General features: G+C 36.3%; 1 protein-coding gene across 2 annotated transcripts in view; it reads left to right on the top strand.

Annotated features, from left to right (window-relative positions):
- Nucleotides 1–20,342, top strand: part of LOC137617328 (Na(+)/citrate cotransporter-like) — a 105,586-nt gene that overhangs the window by 75,206 nt on the left and 10,038 nt on the right. The window contains exons 1-7 of one of the 2 annotated variants that reach the window (XM_068347350.1): nucleotides 1,617–1,746; nucleotides 8,231–8,352; nucleotides 9,982–10,231; nucleotides 14,193–14,323; nucleotides 16,147–16,295; nucleotides 18,441–18,602; nucleotides 19,097–19,216. In XM_068347350.1, the coding sequence (XP_068203451.1) occupies nucleotides 8,233–8,352; nucleotides 9,982–10,231; nucleotides 14,193–14,323; nucleotides 16,147–16,295; nucleotides 18,441–18,602; nucleotides 19,097–19,216 (932 nt within the window). In that variant the 5' untranslated portion in view covers nucleotides 1,617–1,746; nucleotides 8,231–8,232. Of the gene's footprint in view, nucleotides 1–1,616; nucleotides 1,747–8,230; nucleotides 8,353–9,981; nucleotides 10,232–14,192; nucleotides 14,324–16,146; nucleotides 16,296–18,440; nucleotides 18,603–19,096; nucleotides 19,217–20,342 lie in introns of those variants that run through there. The other variant, XM_068347349.1, reaches the window with a different exon arrangement.

Genomic DNA, 20,342 nt, shown 5'->3' with positions numbered 1-20,342 from the left:
TATATATATATATATATATATATATACAGTATATATATAGATATATATATATATATATATATATATATATATATATCTATCTATCTATCTATCTATATATATATATGTATATATATATATATATATATACATATACATATATATATGTATATATATATATATATATATATATATATATATATATATATATATATATATATATTATCCTTTGTATCTTCGCTCTCTTCTCGCACTGACAGTGACTTTAATTAACCTGTCTGCCTACTTCATTGTTAACTGTTAACAGAACCGGTTGCCCGTTTGACAAGAAATACCATGTTAAATTATCTGTTAACAGTTAAAAATGAAGTAGGCTGTCAGGTTAATGCAAGTTGCTGTCAGTGCGAGGGGAGAGCGAAGATACAAAGGATAATATATACAAAAAGGAGAAATGTCGTTACTATGTACTTTCGTGTGACACACGGGTGGTACAAGTCCTGATGAATATATTTAACTTTCCAGTAAGGCCGATGTGGTAACGTCCGTGACTGTTAAATGCCAGAATGGGGTTCTAATCCCGCTCAAACTCGGTAGTTTCTTGGGTTGCTGGAACCTCAACATCCTTGCGAGCTAAGGATGGGGAGTTTGGGGGAGCCTATAGATATATCTGTTAAGTCATCAGGAGCCATTACCTGGCCCTCCTTGATCCTAGCTTGGATGGAGAGGGGGCTTGGGCGCTGATCATATGTATATATGGTCAGTCTCAAGGGCATTGTCCTACTCGATAGGGCAATGTCACTTTCCCTTGCCTCTGCCATTCATGAGCGACCTTTAAAAACCTCTTACTTTCAATCTTTTTTTATAATGTACTTTTCTTGAATAGCTACTGATATTGGTCACTGATATTCACGTACAGCTGGACGCAGGAATTCCTGGTACACCTCGCTCTGAGGAAGTGCACTCTGGCACACCCTTACTACCCTTCTCTCCCTAAACTATCGGCTTGGTGACTCGCCGCTCAGTAAGGGTATGGAAGGGTGCCAGTAATTCCTGCGTATAACAGTATCTCGTTGATATCAGAATTTATCAAATAAATATACTTTGAGAGAGAGAGAGAGAGAGAGAGAGAGAGAGAGAGAGAGAGAGAGAGAGAGAGAGAGAGAGAGAGTGTTAATGTCTCATGTGAAAAATCTAAAATCTAAATTTCTAGGTAAGACTTAATATGCAATATCATTTGGCAACTTTTACTTTTTTACGGTGAGAGAGAGAGAGAGAGAGAGAGAGAGAGAGAGAGAGAGAGAGAGAGAGAGAGAGAGAGAGAGAGAGAGAGAACCGATATGTAATCTTATCTTAAAAATGCATTCAGCATGACCATGACCACCCATCAAGCTGCAACAAACAACACATAAACGAACCACTTCACTTGGCCGCAGTGTTGCCAGGTTGGCCTTTTTCAGGCCAAAAAAACTCAAATTTGGCCTTTTTGAAATTGGTTGGCCTTAAGTAATATCATGGAAATAGTGGGCCTTAAATATTGTATTTTTGGCCTTTTAATGCTGCAGGTGATCAGAAGTTGGCCTTTTTTCGTTTAGAAAACCTGGCAACCCTGCAATTGGCCAGAGGACATTGGAGGCTGGCTGTTTAGTCTGGGACAGGCTTCCTGCAGGATACCATTTAATTTGCTGGTTCTGTGAGGATTTCATGACTTCGAACTTACGGCAGGTAGATACAGATCCAGGATCCTATATTCATTGGAAACTATTGCAAGTAAGTCGTTTTAAGGTATTTCAATCTTTCCTGGGCTAAGATTTCTTGCTAATTGTATTACTTCGGCTTTTGTTCTGTGATGATACGACAAATGGTAACTCAATCAGCGTAAGGAGAATACCATTGATGTTAGTTTCGTAATTCACCTACCTTTTATTATTATTATTATTATTATTATTATTATTATTATTATTATTATTACTACTTGTTAAGCCACAACTCTAGTTGGAAAAGCAAGATGCTATAAGCCCAGGGTCTACAACAGGGAAAATGGCCTAGTGAGGAAAGGAAATAAAGAAAACACTACAAGAGAAGTGCCATTACTGTTGGTTTGAGAGTAATTCATCTACCTTTTATTATTATTATTATTATTATTATTATTATTATTATTATTATTATTACTTGTTAAGCCACAACTCTAGTTGGAAAAGCAAGATGCTATAAGCCCAAGGTCTCCAACAGGGAAAATAGCCTAGTGAGGAAAGGAAAGAAAGAAAAAACTACAAGAGAAGTTTAAGAACAATGGCATTATTAAAACAAATCTTTCATACATAAACTTTAAAAACTTTAGAATAACAAGAAGAGAAGTAGATAGAATAGTGTGCCCGAGTGTACGCCCAAGCAAGAGAACACTACCCACAGATAGTAAGACTGAACTTTGGGGGAGGGTAGAAAGTTTAAGATTTTAGAGATATTTAAAAGCTTTAAGGCATAGTATGATTACTTAAATCTAAGATGGGAAAGGCATTTTTATAGAGGTGATGGTAAAACTTGCTAAGAATACTTCAGTAACGCATATTTGATTATTACTACTACTACTACTACTACTACTACTACTACTACTACTAGCTAAGCCACACCCTAGTTGGAACAGTAGGATTCTATATGCCCAAGAGCTCCAACAAATAGAAAATAGCCCAGTAAGGAGAGAAAATGAGGAATTATATATACTACAAGAGAAGCAATGAACAATTAAATTAAAACACTTTAAGAATAGTAACAATATTAGAATAGATCTTTCATAAGACTTATGTTAGCCTGTTCAACATAAAAACATTCGCTGCAAAGTTGAATTTTTGAAGTTAGCGGTAAAAAGTGAAAAATGGTAACATGGTAAAAGTTATTCCGTTATTATTATTATTATTATTATTATTATTATTATTATTATTGTTATTATTATTATTATTACCAGCCAAGCTATAACCCTAGTTGAAAAAGCAGGATGCTACAAGCCCAGGGGCTCCAACGGGGAAAAACAGCTCAGTGAGGAAAGGAAACAACGAAAAACAAAATATTTTAAGAACAGTAACAATATTAAAATAAATATCACTTTATAAACTATAAAAACTTTAACAAAACAAGAAGAAGAGAAATAAGATATAAGATAGAACAGTGTGCCCAAGTGTACCCTCAAGCAAGAGAGTTTCAAGTCTTAGATTATTCGACTCATTTCAAGAATATCGAAGGGTAAGCTTGTGATGGTTTATTCACTATCCCTGACCTTTGACATTTGATAAATTGCTTTGAGTAATCAAACAAGTCTACCACCAACATCATTCCGCAGTTGACTAGCGGGTGATGAAAACTGGCCAAGCCCCAAACATGGATAAAGAATGTATTAGGGCTTTGGCCTTCAGTGGACTCAAAAGGGCTGCATTTGCTGTTGTTGTTGTTGTTGATGATGATGATGTTGTTGTTATATATATATATATATATATATATATATATATATATGTATATATATAGATATTATATATACATATACATATATACACTGTGTATATATATATATATATATATATATATATGTATATATATATATATATATAAGCACAGGTATATATATATATATATATATACATATATATATATATATATATATATACATATATATATATATGTATAAACACACACACACACACACACACATATATATATATATATATATATATATATATATACCCCATATAAACTGTATCGCCATCCATCTACGCATTTATTCATCAATAAACCAAGTAAATAACCCAAAAGAGAATTGTCTGGTAATTCTCATATAAAGGAAGAGACTCATCTAAGAGGAGAGTTGTGTATGAAATGTCAAAACCTAACTTTGTTAGCCATGCACTTCAGGCAGTCTACCTTCAAAAACATGTTATTATTATTATTATTATTATTATTATTATTATAATTATTTGCTAAGCTGCAACCCTAGTTGGAAAAGCAGGATGCTATAAGCCCAGGGGCTCCAACAGGGAAAATATCCCAGTGAGGAAAGGAAACAAGGAAAAATAAAATAGTAACTACATTAAAATAGATATTTTCTATATAAATTATAAAAACTTTAACAAAACAAGAGGAAGAGAAATTAGATAGAATAGTGTGCCTGAGTATACCCTCAAGCAAGAGAACTCTAACCCAAAACAGTGGAAAACCATGGTATAGAGGCTATGGCACTACCCAAGACTAGAGAACAATGGTGTGATTTCGGAGTGTCCTTCTCCTAGAAGAGCTACTTACCATAGCTAAAGAGTCTCTTCTACCCTTACAAAGAGGAAAGTAGCCACTGACCGATTACAGTGCAGTAGTTAACCCCTTGAGAGAAGAAGAATTGTTTGGTAATGATATTGATATTGATGCTTCGTTGGGATTTATCAGTTAGTTCAACATGAAATAATTGTTATATATAAACAGTGAAGCAATTCGGGAGTTCATCGTGAAATGTTTTTCACCAAATTAGACAAACTGGGAATACGTCTGAGATAATGTTAATAAGAATTCGTTGATTTAAAGGAAGCCTTTGGAAGGGAAGGGGCAGAAGAGAGAAAAAATGACTGAAAATAAGTGTGAGGTTTGAATTGAATTATAGCATAAAACATACACAGGTTCTCGAAAAGATAAATTTGTGTGAAATAAGGACGAACGTCTCAAGTTAATTTCCGAGAAATCAAATTCTACATTAATGATATCCAATAGAAGAAAATTGAAAAGTTCTTTAGACTACTTCTTATCTGATATCCTCAATATTTCTGCAGATTCTAATCTCATTCTATTATGTATTCCGTCTTTTTTCTGTCACTGAAAAATATTTTCCATTTCTCTTTTTCTTTAGGTTTTTCGTTAGTTTTTGTTTTCATTTTATTCAAATATAGTTACTCAAAAGATCACACTTTTTGGGAAGGTTATTAATAACTGAAAAATCATCATATATGACTTTCAAGTAAACGAGTCCACAATTAGATAATGTCAAATAAATTAAACTTTGATTGATAGATTATGCTATTTACGTATCTTCTTTGTTTTATTACCTTTGCCAACGAAGTTGGAAGGAGGTTACGTTTTCGCCCCAGTTTGTTTGCTTGTAATGTGCGTGTGTTTGTTTGTGAACAGTTTCCTGGCCACTATTTTAATCGTAGAGTTATGAAACTTGCAGGGATTAATTTTTATATAAAAATCTGGAAGTTATTCAATTTTGAGAGGTCAAGGTCACGGTCAAGCAAAATGTCCAATTCACGTGATCAACCATAAGTTTGGACATCGTTATCACAGAGACCTCAAAACTTGGTTCATATATGAGTGTATAAAAGTCCACGCCAATTGATTGAAAGGTCAAAGGTCAAGGTCAAGCAAAATGATCCATTTACCTAATCTGCCATAAGTTTGGACATCGCTCTCACAGACTTCAAACTTGATTCATATTTAAGTGTATAAAAATCCATGACAATTAATACATGTTAAGATCAAAGGTCAAGGTCATGGCAAAGCAAAATGTCCAATTCACGTAATCAGCCATACATTTGGACATCGTTGTCACAGAGACTTCAAACTTAGTTCGTACTTTAGTATATGAAAATCCACGCCAATTGATACATGTTAAGGTCAAAGGTCAAGGTTATGGTCAAGCAAAATGTCCAATTCACATAATCAGCCATTAGTTTGGACATCGTTGTCACAGAGACTTCAAACTTGGTTCATGTTTGAGTATGTAAAAATCCACGGCAATTAATACATGTTAAGACCAAAGGTCAAAGGTCAAGGTCATGGCAAAGCAAAATGTCCAATTCTTGAAATCAGCCATACATTTGGATATCGTTGTCACAGAGACTTCAAACTTGGTTCATATTCGAGCATATGAAAATCCATGCCAATTAATACATGTTAAGGTCAAAGGTCAAGGTCAGGGTCGAGCAAAAGGTCGAGAAATAAGCTGCCGCGGCGAAGGCATGCGTTCTATTGAGTGCCCCCCCCCCCCACCCCCCAGTTCCCTAAAAAATGGCCTAACAGTAGCAGTAGTAGTCACAGGTTTATTTAGGATCTATACCAGCACGGACTCTTGCTTCTGAATCATGAATATCATTACTCAAAACTAAAGAATGAAAATTATAAGAGTAATTTTATGAATAAATCCCAGTAAGAGATTACATTCTTCACTGTTATCCTCAAACATTTCTGGCTTTTATTTTTCATCAGTTCCGTTTGATCTATTTGTTTTCATGTCGAACGTTTTTAAACAATTTTCCTATTATTTTTTGTAACATTTCCTAAAATTATTGATGGCTGAAAGTCATCTTGATTAATAATAATAATAATAATAATAATAATAATAATAATAATAATAATAATAATAATAATAATAATAATAATGATGTGATCATGATCATGATGATCATGATAATAATAATAGAAATGAAAATAATAATAATAATAACAATAATAATAACCGAAGATAGGAAATCACCTTTTTTATGAATAGATAGCAAAGTTGACTGATCGACTGGTTTGGAGTTTTCTGGCATCCTGACATCTAAGGTCATTGACGCATAGCAAAGTCGAAGGTTTTAATTCCCTCACTTCGTTTCTATACATCTATGACGTCAATCTAAGACACGTAGCAGCAGCAGCATAACTTCTATCTTCGCGCTGATATATAACAGGGCAATGTCACACCAGAGACTGTTTATTTTATGCGTGTTCTTCGAGAACTCCACAGAATAATTGAAGCTATAATCATATCACGTTACCTGCTAGGAGTTTTTTGTTAATACTTTTCCTCTAGCTTTGTCATGAGATCCAAAACCTTTCATTTTTATTTTGTAGGTTCAGGTTCAGGTTCTGGGGTGAGGCATAGCCTTTACAAAGGCACCTCTAGTAGGTTGGCCAAGGCGTCAGCCACCCGTTTAGATACTACCGCTAGAGAGTTATGGGGTCCTTTGACTGACCAGGCAGTACTACATTGGATCATTCTTTCTGCTTACGGTTCATTTTCCGTTTGCCTTCACATACACCGAATAGTCTGGCCTATTCTTTACATATTCTCCTCTGTCATCATACATCTGACAACACTGAGATTACTAAACATTTCTTCTTCTCTCAAGGGGTTAACTACTGCACTATATTTGCTCAGTGGCCACTTTCCTCTTGGTAAGGGTAGAAGAGACTCTTTAGCTATGGTAGGCAGCTCTTCTAGGAGAAGTGAACTCCAAAATCAAACCATTGTTCTCTAGTCTTGGGTAGTGCCATAACCTATGTACCATGGTCTTCCACTGTCTTGGGTTAGAGTTCTCTTGCTTGAGGGTACACTCGGGCACGCTATTCTATCTTATCTCTCTTCCTTTTGTTTTGTTAAAGTTTTTATAATTCATATGGGAAATATTCTTTTTAATGTGGTTACTGTTCTTAAAATATTTAATTTTTTCCCTTGTTTCCTTTCCTCACTGGGCTATTTTCCCTCTTGGAGCCCCTAGGCTTATAGCATCCGGCTTTTCCAACTAGGGTTGTAGCTTACAAGTAATAATAATAATAATAATAATAATAATAATAATTTGATAATTGGTTATTATTTCTCATATCGTTGATGTATTTCCTTATTTCCTTTCCTCACTGGGCTATTTTTCCCTGTTGGAGCCCTCAGGCTTATAGCATCTTGCTTTTCCAACTAGGGTAGTAGCTTAGCTAATAAAAATAATAATAATAATAATAATAATAATAATAATAATAATAATAATAATAATAGAGGATATTTCTGTCGCTTGATTTAGTTGAAGGTAAATAAACATTGAGTTGATCAATAAAGGTGTTTGGTTTCAGTTCAGGTTTCATCAGAATAGACGCTCACCAGAACGTCAGCCGGGGAAGCGACCCCCCCCCCCTCACTGTGGTGCCCAACTGCAGCAGTGGCCTCCCCTGTAAACAGCTTAAACTCACTGTCCCGGGCTGGGATCGATCTGCTACCATGCAAATGCTAGGCAAACACGTTACCACTGTACTAGCCAGGTGGCAAGTTGTTGCCTTCATAAAGATTGCTTAGCAGCATATATATATATATATATATATATATATATATATATATATATATGTATATATATATATATATATATATTCCTGAGTGTATTTTAGTCATTTCATTTTCTGACATACAAATTAAAGTAAATAGCTTTTCACCGCTAAAAGATGCTTGACAATTCCTTTTTCTTTTTTTCTCTTGCAGACATGAGCATGCAATTTGAACTGGTGTCTTACGTAAGACACCTCGGTCGACACTGGCGGTCCATTGCGTTGGTAACAACGCCTTTGATTTTCTCACCTGTAATTATCATAGGACAGACAGCCGTGAGTAATTGCTTAGATTTCAAATACATGTTTTATTTATTCATTTTTTTAAAAATTTGATGTAATCTTCGTGTGAAAAATACCTTTTATGTTACATTTTGATGAGATGTCGATTATAAGATTTCTTTCTTTGATATAGTTGTTGTAAACTGTAACAATTTGATGTAATCTTCGTGTGAAAATTACCTTTTTTGTTACATTTTGATGAAATGTCGATTATAAGATTACCTTCTTTGATATAGTTGATGTAAACTTTGTAACAATTCGATGTAATCTTAATGTGAAAATGACCTTTTTTTGTTACATTTTGATGAAATTTCGATTATAAGATTACCTTTTTTGTTATAGTTGATGTAAACTTTGTAACAATTCGATGTAATCTTCGTGTGAAAATTGCCTTTTTTGTTACATTTTGATGAAATGTCGATTATAAGATTGCTTTCTTTGATATAGTTGATGTAAACTTTGTAACAATTCGATGTAATCTTCGTGTGAAAATTACCTTTTTTTGTTACATTTTGATGAAATGTCGATTTAAGATTGCTTTCTTTGATGTAGTTGATGTAAACTTTGTAACAATTCGATGTAATCTTCATGTGAAAATTACCTTTTTTATTACATTTCGATGAAATATCGAAAATATGATTACCCTCTTTGTTATAATTGATGTAATAAAACATACGTCCTCTGCTATAATTCATTGCAGAATGGAGCAGTTTATAAAATTTCAAATGTTCATTTTGTATGGATTCCTGCAACATTACACAAATCACATTTTATGAGGAATTTGATTACTTTCAGGCATTACCAATCGTGCTTTAACATACATCTTTAGCCTTGGGTAGTGCCATAACCTCTGTACCATGGTCTTCCACTGTCTTGGGTTAGAGTTCTCTTGCTTGAGGGTACACTCGGGCACACTATTCTATCTAATTTCTCTTCCTCTTGTTCTGTTAAAGTTTTTATAGTTTATATAGGAAATATTTATTTTAATGTTGTCACTGTTCTTAGGATATTTTATTTTTCCTTGTTTCCTTTCCTCACTGGGCTATTTGCCCTGTTGTGGCCCCTTTGCTTATAGCATCCTGTTTTTCCAACTAGGGTTGTAGCTTAGCATTTAATAATAATAATGATAATAATAATAATAATAATAATGTTTTTAATTGAAATGATCAGCTTAGAACTATTTATCCCAACAGACATTAAGAAAATATCGCTTAAGGTATAAGAATTACATCTCAATTAAAGTTATTATTATTATTATTATTATTATTATTATTATTATTATTATTATTATTATTAGCTAAGCTACAACCCTGGTTGGAAAAGCAGAATACTATGTACCCAAGGGTTCCAACAGGGAAAATAGCCCAGTGTGAAAAGGAAACAAAGAAATAAATAAACTACAAGAGAAAAGTAATGAACAAATAAAATGAAATATTTTAAGGACAGTAACAACAATAAAATAACTCTTTGATGAATAAATTATAAACATAGACTTTGTCAACCTGTTCAACATAAAAACATTCGCTGCAAGTTTGAACTTTTAAAATCAACTACCTGATTAGGAAGATCAAGCCTCAACTTGGTCATACTTTGACTACTTCCAGTTTTCTAACCTTTTTGCAGGAATTCCGATGTGCCTATGTGATCCTCATAATGGCAACCTACTGGATAGCGGAGATCCTTCCCTTGGCAGTAACATCCCTGATCCCAGTGTTCGCCTTCCCTATCCTAGGAGTCCTTGGAACGAAGGTCGTGACCGTCGTATACCTGAAGGATACCAACCTCCTGTTCTTAGGCGGACTCATGATGGCTGTAGCGGTCGAGCACTGCAATCTCCACAAGAGGATTGCACTCTTTGTCTTGCTGCATGTCGGTAAGTAAGAACTTGCACTCTTTGTCTTGCTGCATGTGGGTAAGTAGGAACTTGCACTCTTTGTCTTGCTGCATTTGGGTAAGTAGGAACTTGCACTCTTTGTCTTGCTGCATGTGGGTAAGTAGGAACTTGCACTCTTTGTCTTGCTGCATGTGGGTAAGTAAGAACTTGCACTCTTTGTCTTGCTGCATGTGGGTAAGTAGGAACTTGCACTCTTTGTCTTGCTGCATGTGGGTAAGTAGGAACTTGCACTCTTTGTCTTGCTGCATGTGAGTAAGGAGGAACTTACACTTTTTGTCTTGCTGCATGTGGGTAAGTAGGAACTTGCACTCTTTGTCTTGCTGCATGTGGGTAAGTAGGAACTTGCACTCTTTGTCTTGCTGCATGTGGGTAAGTAGGAACTTGCGCTCTTTGTCTTGCTGCATGTGGGTGAATAGAAACTTGCACTTTTAGTCTTGCTGCATGTGGGTTTGTAGGAACTTGCACTTTTTGCCTTGCTGCATGTGGGTAAATAGGAACTTGCACTCTTTATCTTGCTGCATGTTGGTAAGTACGAACTTGCACTCTTTGTCTTGCTGCATGTGAGAAAATAGGAACTTGCACTTTTTGTCTTGCTGCATGTGGGCAAGTAGAAACCTGCACTCTTTGTCTTGCTGCATGTGGGTAAGTAGGAACTTGCACTCTTTATCTTGCTGCATGTGGATAAGTAGTAACTTGCACATTTTGTCTTGCTGCATGTGGGTAAGTAGGAACCTTGCACTCTTTGCCCTGCTGCATGTGGGTAAATAGGAACTTGCACTCTTTGTCTTACTGCATGCGGGAAAGTAGGAACTTTCGCTTTTTGTCTCACTGCATGTGGGTAAGTAGGAACTTGCACTTTTTTGTCTTGCTGCATATGGGTAAGTAGGAACCTTGCACTCTTTGCCTTGCTGCATGTGGGTAAGTAGGAACTTGCACTCTTTGTCTTACTGCATGTGGGTAAGTAGGAACTTGCACTCTTTGTCTTACTGCATGTGGGAAAGAAGGAACTTGTGCTTTTTGTCTCACTGCATGTGGGTAAGTAGGAACATGCACATTTTGTCTTGCTGCATGTGGGTAAGTAGGAACTTGCACTCTTTGCCTTGCTGCATGTGGGTAAGTAGGAACTTGCACTCTTTGTCTTACTGCATGTGGGAAAGAAGGAACTTGTGCTTTTTGTCTCACTGCATGTGGGTAAGTAGGAACATGCACATTTTGTCTTGCTGCATGTGGGTAAGTAGGAACTTTCACTCTTTGTCTTGCTGCATGTGGGTAAGTAGAACCTTGTACTTTTTGCCTTGTTGCATTTGGGTGAGTAGGAACTTGCACTCTTTGTCTTGCTGCATGTGGGTGAGTAGAAACTTGCACTCTTTGTCTTGCTGCATGTGGGAAAGTAGGAACTTGCACTCTTTGTCTTGCTGCATGTGGGTAAGTACGAACATGCACTCTTTGCCTTGGTGCATGTGGGTAAGTAGGAACTTGCACTCTTTGTCTTGCTGCATGTGGGTAAGTAGGAACTTGCACTTTTTGCCTTGCTGTATGTGGGTAAATAGGAACTTGCACTCTTTGTCTTGCTGCATGTGGGTAAGTACAAACTCGCACTCTTTGTCTTGCTGCATGTGGGAAAGTAGGAACTTGCACTCTTTGTCTTGCTGCATGTGGGTAATTTGGTACTAGCACTTTTTGTCTTGCAGCATGTAGGTAAGTAGGAACTTGCACTCTTTGTGTTGCTGCATGTGGGTAAGTAGGAACTTGCACTTTTTGCCTTGCTGTATGTGGGTAAATAGGAACTTGCACTCTTTGCTTTGCTGCTTGTGGGTAAGTAGGAACTTGCACTTTTTGTTTGGTTGCATGCGGGAAAGTAGGAACTTGCACTTTTTGTCTTGCTGCATGTGGGTAAGTACGAACATGCACTCTTTGCCTTGGTGCATGTGGGTAAGTAGGAACTTGCACTCTTTGTCTTGCTGCATGTGGGTAAGTAGGAACTTGCACTTTTTGCCTTGCTGTATGTGGGTAAATAGGAACTTGCACTCTTTGTCTTGCTGCATGTGGGTAAGTACAAACTCGCACTCTTTGTCTTGCTGCATGTGGGAAAGTAGGAACTTGCACTCTTTGTCTTGCTGCATGTGGGTAATTTGGTACTAGCACTTTTTGTCTTGCAGCATGTAGGTAAGTAGGAACTTGCACTCTTTGTGTTGCTGCATGTGGGTAAGTAGGAACTTGCACTTTTTGCCTTGCTGTATGTGGGTAAATAGGAACTTGCACTCTTTGCTTTGCTGCTTGTGGTTAAGTAGGAACTTGCACTTTTTGTTTAGTTGCATGCGGGAAAGTAGGAACTTGCACTTTTTGTCTTGCTGCATGTGGGTAAGTACGAACATGCACTCTTTGCCTTGGTGCATGTGGGTAAGTAGGAACTTGCACTCTTTGTCTTGCTGCATGTGGGTAAGTAGGAACTTGCACTTTTTGCCTTGCTGTATGTGGGTAAATAGGAACTTGCACTCTTTGTCTTGCTGCATGTGGGTAAGTACAAACTCGCACTCTTTGTCTTGCTGCATGTGGGAAAGTAGGAACTTGCACTCTTTGTCTTGCTGCATGTGGGTAATTTGGTACTAGCACTTTTTGTCTTGCAGCATGTAGGTAAGTAGGAACTTGCACTCTTTGTGTTGCTGCATGTGGGTAAGTAGGAACTTGCACTTTTTGCCTTGCTGTATGTGGGTAAATAGGAACTTGCACTCTTTGCTTTGCTGCTTGTGGTTAAGTAGGAACTTGCACTTTTTGTTTAGTTGCATGCGGGAAAGTAGGAACTTGCACTTTTTGTTTAGTTGCATGCGGGAAAGTAGGAACTTGCACTTTTTGTCTTGCTGCATGTGGGTAAGTAGAAACTTGAAAATTTTCTTCGTGTTAGTGGTGTCAAAAGGTCACTCTTGAATGGCAGAGGCAAGGGACAGGTCGTTACACAATGGCCTAGGGACAATCGCACAAATACACACACAACAACAACAAATGCAGGCATTTATAGTTCACTGCAGAACAAATGCCTCAGATATGTCCTTAGTCCAATCTGGGGTTTGGCCATTTCATCACCACACTGGCCACTGCGGATAGATGATTTTGGGAGATTTCGTCTGATCGCTCACAGCAAAGCAACCTAGTATGAGTTGCCCTGACTAATACAGCTTTGCTGATCATGGCGACACACACACACTCACACACACTCACACACACACACTTATATATATATATATATATATATATATATACATATATATATATATATATATATATATATATATATATGTGTATATATATATATATATATATATATATATATATATATATATATATATATATATATATATATATATATACAGTGACCAACTTTCCTCTCCACTCTTGCTAGAGCCATTGAGTACCAGTCAGCGGCTGCTGTGGAGTCAACAGGTAGCCCATTATTCCCCCCAAAATAACCCTCCCTTGCTCACAAGGACAGTTAGGTTATGACCACAAATGGAACGTATCAGCCCGTGAGTGGGACTCGAACTCCCAATTATGCACTGTGTGGCAGCGACTTTTCACATACTGCAGTCTCATTTATGTAGACTACATTCGAAATTTCTAGTTGTCTTTTATTTGGAATTTCCTATTTGCTGTCATTGAAAATTTTCTGTTTCCCTTCATTCAAAATTTGTGGGTTTCCTTCAATTCAAATTTCCCAATTTTTTCTCATTTCAAATGTCTTGTTTTTCATGTATAAAAGCCCATTTTCTTTTAGCCAAAGTTCCCTATTTTCTTTCTCTGATAATCTTGTTCTCTTGCATTAAAAAGTTTCCATTTTCTATTATTTAAAGCCCCAATTTCCATTTTATTTCCAATATTCTTGTCAATTTTCATTAAAAAAATCCCATTTTCTATTATTCAAAGTTTCCCTTTTTCTTTCATCCAGGCCAAAGTCCCAAGCGTCTCCTAGCTGGTTTTATGCTGATCACGACATTCCTGTCCATGTGGATATCCAACACAGCCACTGCAGCAATGATGGTGCCAATCGTGGATGCCGTTGTCAAGGATATAGAAGAGGTCAGTCGTTCACAGTATTCTATTCTTATTAAAAAGAATGAAAACAATACGGTAGATCACATATTGGAATGAAAAAAGCTCGGTAGATGACATTTTGGAATGAAAATAACTCGGTAGACCACATATTGGAATGAAAAAGCTCGGTAGATCACATATTGGAATCAAAACAACTCGACAGATCACATATTGGAATGAAAACAACTCGGTAGATCACATATTGGAATGAAAACCGCTTGGTAGATCACATATTGGAATGAAAACAACTCGGTAGATCACATATTGGAATGAAAACCGCTTGGTAGATCACATATTGGAATGAAAACAACTCGGTAGATCACATATTGGAATGAAAACCGCTTGGTAGATCACATATTGGAATGAAAACAACACGGTAGGTCACATATTGGAATGTAAACAACTTTTTGTCCCGCTGTGGCTCGCTTCGCTCGCAAAGAACATAAAACATCACTATTCCTATGTACTGGCAAGCGGTACCTATAGAGCTGCGCTCGCCCACCACGTTGGTCTTTATTTCGGAGATATTTTTTAAAACTTGTAATGGTTTTTGCTCTGAAAGATCAACTCGTAGAGCACATGCCATAAATAGCAGATCGCTGTCATAGATTGGTAGATCGCTGACTTATGGTAGATAGCATATTGGAAGAGCACCGAATATTCTCCGAATAATTTTCAGTATCAAAACGAAATAAAAGGGATAAAGATATTATAGTTTACTAAGCAGAATTGATTTAGTGGTTCGTCTTTATTGAATACAAAGGTGAACAGAACGTGATATACTTTTCAGTTAATTGAATATTTTACATAATTGAATTTTTTCCACAATTCAAACAAGTAGGTTTGTTTCTACTACATCAAACTATGATGATTTGTTGGCTTACAGGAAAACATATGAAAATAGATATAAAGGAATAAGAATATAAGTATGAATCTTTCAAATCTGTTTTTCAAGTTTTAAATGGGAGTTACTATAGTAGTGTATTAGTAGTGTATTAGAAAATTGAAAGCAGCTCTAATCAATTCCATGAGAATTACAATGGCCTTATTTCAAATTGGGACAAACGGGTCTAGATTAAAGTCAGCTGAGAGAGTTCTAGACAGATGGTGCATCACAGAGCGAAGCCGATAAAGCGGATATCGTGTCTTACCAGAGTTTCATCTATGTCATTTCACATCAGAGCAGGTTCACTTTAATAGTCTCGTCTACATGAAACAAAGACCGATTTTTTTTTTTCAACTTACGAAGATCTTTTTTATTTTGGGACCTCGACTGCCTATGTTTCTCGGTATGCCTTTTAAAGGTTTAAAGTCTGCTCATGAATGACAGAGGCAAGGGACCTATGTTTCTCGATATACCTTTTAAAGGTTTAATGGCTACTCATGAATGGCAGAGGCAAAGGACAGTGACACTACCCTAGCTAGCAGGACAATGCCGTAGAGACTGACCATATATATATATATATATATATATATATATATATATATATATATATATATATATATACATATATATATATATTATATATATATATATATATATATATATATATATATATATGTATATATATATGTACATATATATAAATATGATCATCGCCCAAGCCCCCTCTCCACCCAAGCTAGGACCAAGGAGGTCCAGGCAATGGCTGCTGATGACTCAGCAGGTCGACCTGTAGGCTCCCCCCAAAGCCCCCATCCTTAGCTCACAAGGATGGTGACTTTGCAGAACCCACAAAAAACTATCGAGTTTGAGCGGGACTCGTCCACATTTAGACTTCATCAACACACTTCACATTTTTTTTCAGGCAGAAGTGTTGAAGAGACGTCGCGTGGAAGCGGTGACAGCCGAAGAGGAAGAGTTACAAGAAGAAACACATTTAATGGAACCCGAGGAAAGTCGATATACCTTAATGGAGGAAAATGTCGAGTCCTTCACACGCGAGGAACCTGTTGAGTATGTTTCTTGGGTTCTTTGACAACACCTGAAATTTAGCTTCATTGTGTGCGTTATCTTTACGCCATGTAAATCTGGCGTATTTCATTATCTCGGATTTAGGTCATTTTAATTTTTTTTTCTAATTTTTTTTTTAAATTTAAAATTTTTAAATTTTTTTTTAAATTTTAAAATTTTTTAAATGATTTAAATCCACGATTTAAATAATTTTAATTTTTTTTTTACTAGACAGACACTAGAAGGACACTCCAAAATCAAACCATTGTTCTCTAACCTTGGGTAGTGTCATAGCCTCTGTACCATGGTCTTCCACTGTCCTGGGTTAGAATTCTCTTGCTTGAGTGTACACTCAGGCACACTGTTCTATCTTATATCTTATTTCTCTTTCTCTTGTTTTGTTAAAATTTTTATAGTTTATAAAGTGATATCTATTTTAATATTGTTGCTCTTTTTAAAATATTCTATTTTTCCTTGTTCCCTCTCCTCACTGAGCTCTTTTCCCTGTTGGAGCCCCTGGCCTTATAGCATCCTGTTTTTCCAACTAGGGTTGTGGCTTAGCAAGTAATAATAATAATAATAATAATAATAATAATAATAATAATAATAATAATAATAATGATAATAATAATAGTAATTGACTCATATAGCTGGCCAGATGAGTATGCTATTCGATCTTGTTTCTTTTTTTCTTCAAGTTTTTGTAGTTTGTATATGAAAGATCCAAATTAATGTTGTTACTGTGTTTAAAATGTTTTATTTTAATTGTTAATTACCTTTCTTATAGTTTATTTACTTCCTTGTTCCCTTTTCTCGCTTGGCTATTTTTTCCCTGTTGGAGCCCCAGCCCTATAGCATCCTGCTTTTCCAACTAGGGCTGTAGCTTAGCTACTACCACCACCACCACCACCACCACCTTCACTACTACTACTACTACTACTACTACTACTACTACTACTACTACTACTACTACTACTACTACTACTAATAATAATAATAATAATAATAATAATAAATATCAATTGATAAATTATAGTTCTCATTGATGATTGGACAACTCAGAAACAAGGAAAAATCTTTCACTGATAGGTTTCCAATATTGACAATCGCTCGTGAACTTGACGATTACGATTGGTTCAAAAAACGGGATAATATTACTTCATTGTCACTTTCTTTTTTTTATTCGAAGATTATCACAATCTAACGATAGATTTGGTCTGTTATTGATTTTCAGTTATCAATAATTAATCTTAGAAATTTCATTTGTGTTTATTAGATTTTATTTATATAGAATTAACTTGACATTAGAATTGAGGTTAGAATAATACCCAGATGAATCTTACGTGTGATTATAGATTTATAATATGAGTATATAAGCTACCAAGCAATATTGATTTAAACTATTATAGACAGGGTTGAGGAGGGATGGTGAGGAATGAGTGAGGAGGGCGTGGGAGGAACCTGTTAGGGGTAGAAGATTCAGAAGAAGGCAGAGAATGAGATGGCGAGGTAAGATGAAGGATGATATGGAGAGAAGAGGTTTAGTGAAAAAGGATGGTGCATCAGGCAACCGACCCCTTAATGTAGGGATAAAGGTAGATAGGAAGATAATGTGAAGGATGATATGGAGGGACGAGGTTTAGTGAAAAAGGAGGCCTTTGATAGAAGGCATTGGAGAGGGCGCATCAGGCAACCGACCCCTTAATGTAGGGATAAAGGTAGATAGGGAGATAATGTGAAGGATGATATAGAGAGAAGATGTTTAGTGGAACAGGATGCCTTTGATAGAAGGCATTGGAGAGGGGGCATCAGGCAACCGACCCCTTAATGTAGGGATAAAGGTAGATAGGGAGATAATGTGAAGGATGATATGGAGAGAAGATGTTAATGGAACAAGATGCCTTTGATAGAAGGCATTGGAGAGGTCACATCAGGCAACCGACCCTTTAATGTAGGAATAAAGGTAGATAGGGAGATAATGTGAAGGATGACATGGAGAGAAGATGTTTAGTGGAACAGGATGCCTTTGATAGAATGCACTGGAGAGGTCACATCAGGCAACCGACCCCTTAATGTAGGAACAAAGATTGGAAAGAAGAAGAAGAATTGACACATTCATAATTCCATCAACATTTTACTTTTCTCCAGGAGATCGAGTCACTTACGAAAAGTTCTGTACCGGACAAAGGATTCCTCTCAGGCCATGAAGAAGATGCTCTTCCTGGGAGTAGCCTTTGCGGCAAACATAGGAGGAACTGGGTCTCCTTTGGGTTGTGGACCCAACATAGTGGTCTTCAGCATTCTTCAAAGGTATGCCTTAATGATAGGTTTATTAGGTTTTATATATATATATATATATATATATATATATATATATATATATATATATATATTTGTGTGTGTGTGTGTTTTTGTGTATAGTATAAACATATATATATATATATATATATATATATATATATATATATATATATATATATATATGATAAATGTAGCAATATAATATGATGAGTTTTCAGATTTGGTGTTGTTCCCTCATCATCTATCTATCTATCTATCTATATACATGTATATACACATGTGTGTATTTGTGTATGCATATTATTATTACTACTACTAGTAGTAGTAATAGTAGTAGTAGTAGTAGTAGTAGGTAGCAGCTAAATTACAACCCTATGTATGTATGTGAGTGTGACGCATGACATCACAATCCTAAAACCCACCAGTGCCCACAATATATTGAAAACTGCCTACTGCCAAATCTCACATGACGTTTTATAGCCACCACCATCTTTATTCCGCAGCACTTTCGGCGAAGGAACCGGCCTCAACTTCGCGTCCTGGATGATATTCAATATTCCCGGAATGATCGCTTGCATGACCCTTGGCTGGTGCTGGTTGCTGGTGCTTTGCAAAGTGTGCAGGTAAGGAGTTTGTTTAAGGCAGTGGTTCCCAACCTGGGGGAAATTTGAAGCTTCCAGGGGGGAAATAATTACACTACCTACTAACTAAAACAAGCGAAAAATGTCCATATAGTACGTGCGGTAATTTGTTGTTAGCCATTCAATTGTGATATGATCATATCATTTCTCACTGACATGATATTTAAGGGGAGAATTGGAATATCATACCCATTTCTGAGGCAGGCGAGTGGGCATGAGGGCTGGGCGGGGCATACAGGGGGAAATCTGGATGGTTGAACTGGGTGCAGGGGGGGAAATGACAGAAAAAAGGTTGGGAACCACTGGTTCAAGGTTTAAAGGCAGCTCATGATTGGCTGAGGTGAGGGACGCTGACATTGCCCTTTCGAGCAGGACAATGCCATAGAGACTGACCGTATATACATATAATCAGCGCCCAAGCTAGGACCAAGGAAGGCCAGGCAGTGGATGCTGATGACTCAGTAGATAGACCTATAGGCTCCCCCAAACCCCCCCCCCCCCTCATCTTTAGCTCATAAGGATGGTGAGGATCAAGCGACCAAAGAAACTAACAAGTTTAAGAGGGACTCGAACCCCAGTCTGGCGTTCACCAGTCAGAGACGTTATCACATCGGCCACCACAACCCTTGTCTTTATAGTTAAAAGAACATTTTATTCAAAAGTCAAATGTTAGTATGATGATTGTGTTTTTAATGGAATAATATGAGTTATTTATTCTGTTGGAGATGGGTCATTATCTTTTGTGGGGTGGGATATATTCAATGAACATTATTGGCATGTAAGCCAAATTGGCCTACCTGATAGCCAATACAAATTTACAGCTACACTTTCAGATTTTAAGTAATATTTTACTTTATATTTTCTCGTTATATAGTTTAAGATCAGCACAAAACTGATTCGATCCCCCTGTGTACGTAAAGTGAAGATCTATCCTGTTAATAATGAGTAAATACAAATATATTTATAGATTCTGAGCTTCTACGCTGCTTATGAGCAACTTTATAAACAGTATTTTTTTTTTTTTTTTTTTTTTTTTTTTTTTTTTTTTTTTTTTTACAAGTGACATTTGGCAGACACCAAGCGCTGATAATTGCATTTATGTTGAACA

Source organism: Palaemon carinicauda, chromosome 23 (assembly GCF_036898095.1).
Source record: "Palaemon carinicauda isolate YSFRI2023 chromosome 23, ASM3689809v2, whole genome shotgun sequence".
Classification (NCBI taxonomy): domain Eukaryota; kingdom Metazoa; phylum Arthropoda; class Malacostraca; order Decapoda; family Palaemonidae; genus Palaemon; species Palaemon carinicauda.
The sequence above is the reverse complement of the archived record's forward strand: the minus strand, read 5'-3'. Positions and strand labels throughout refer to the sequence as shown.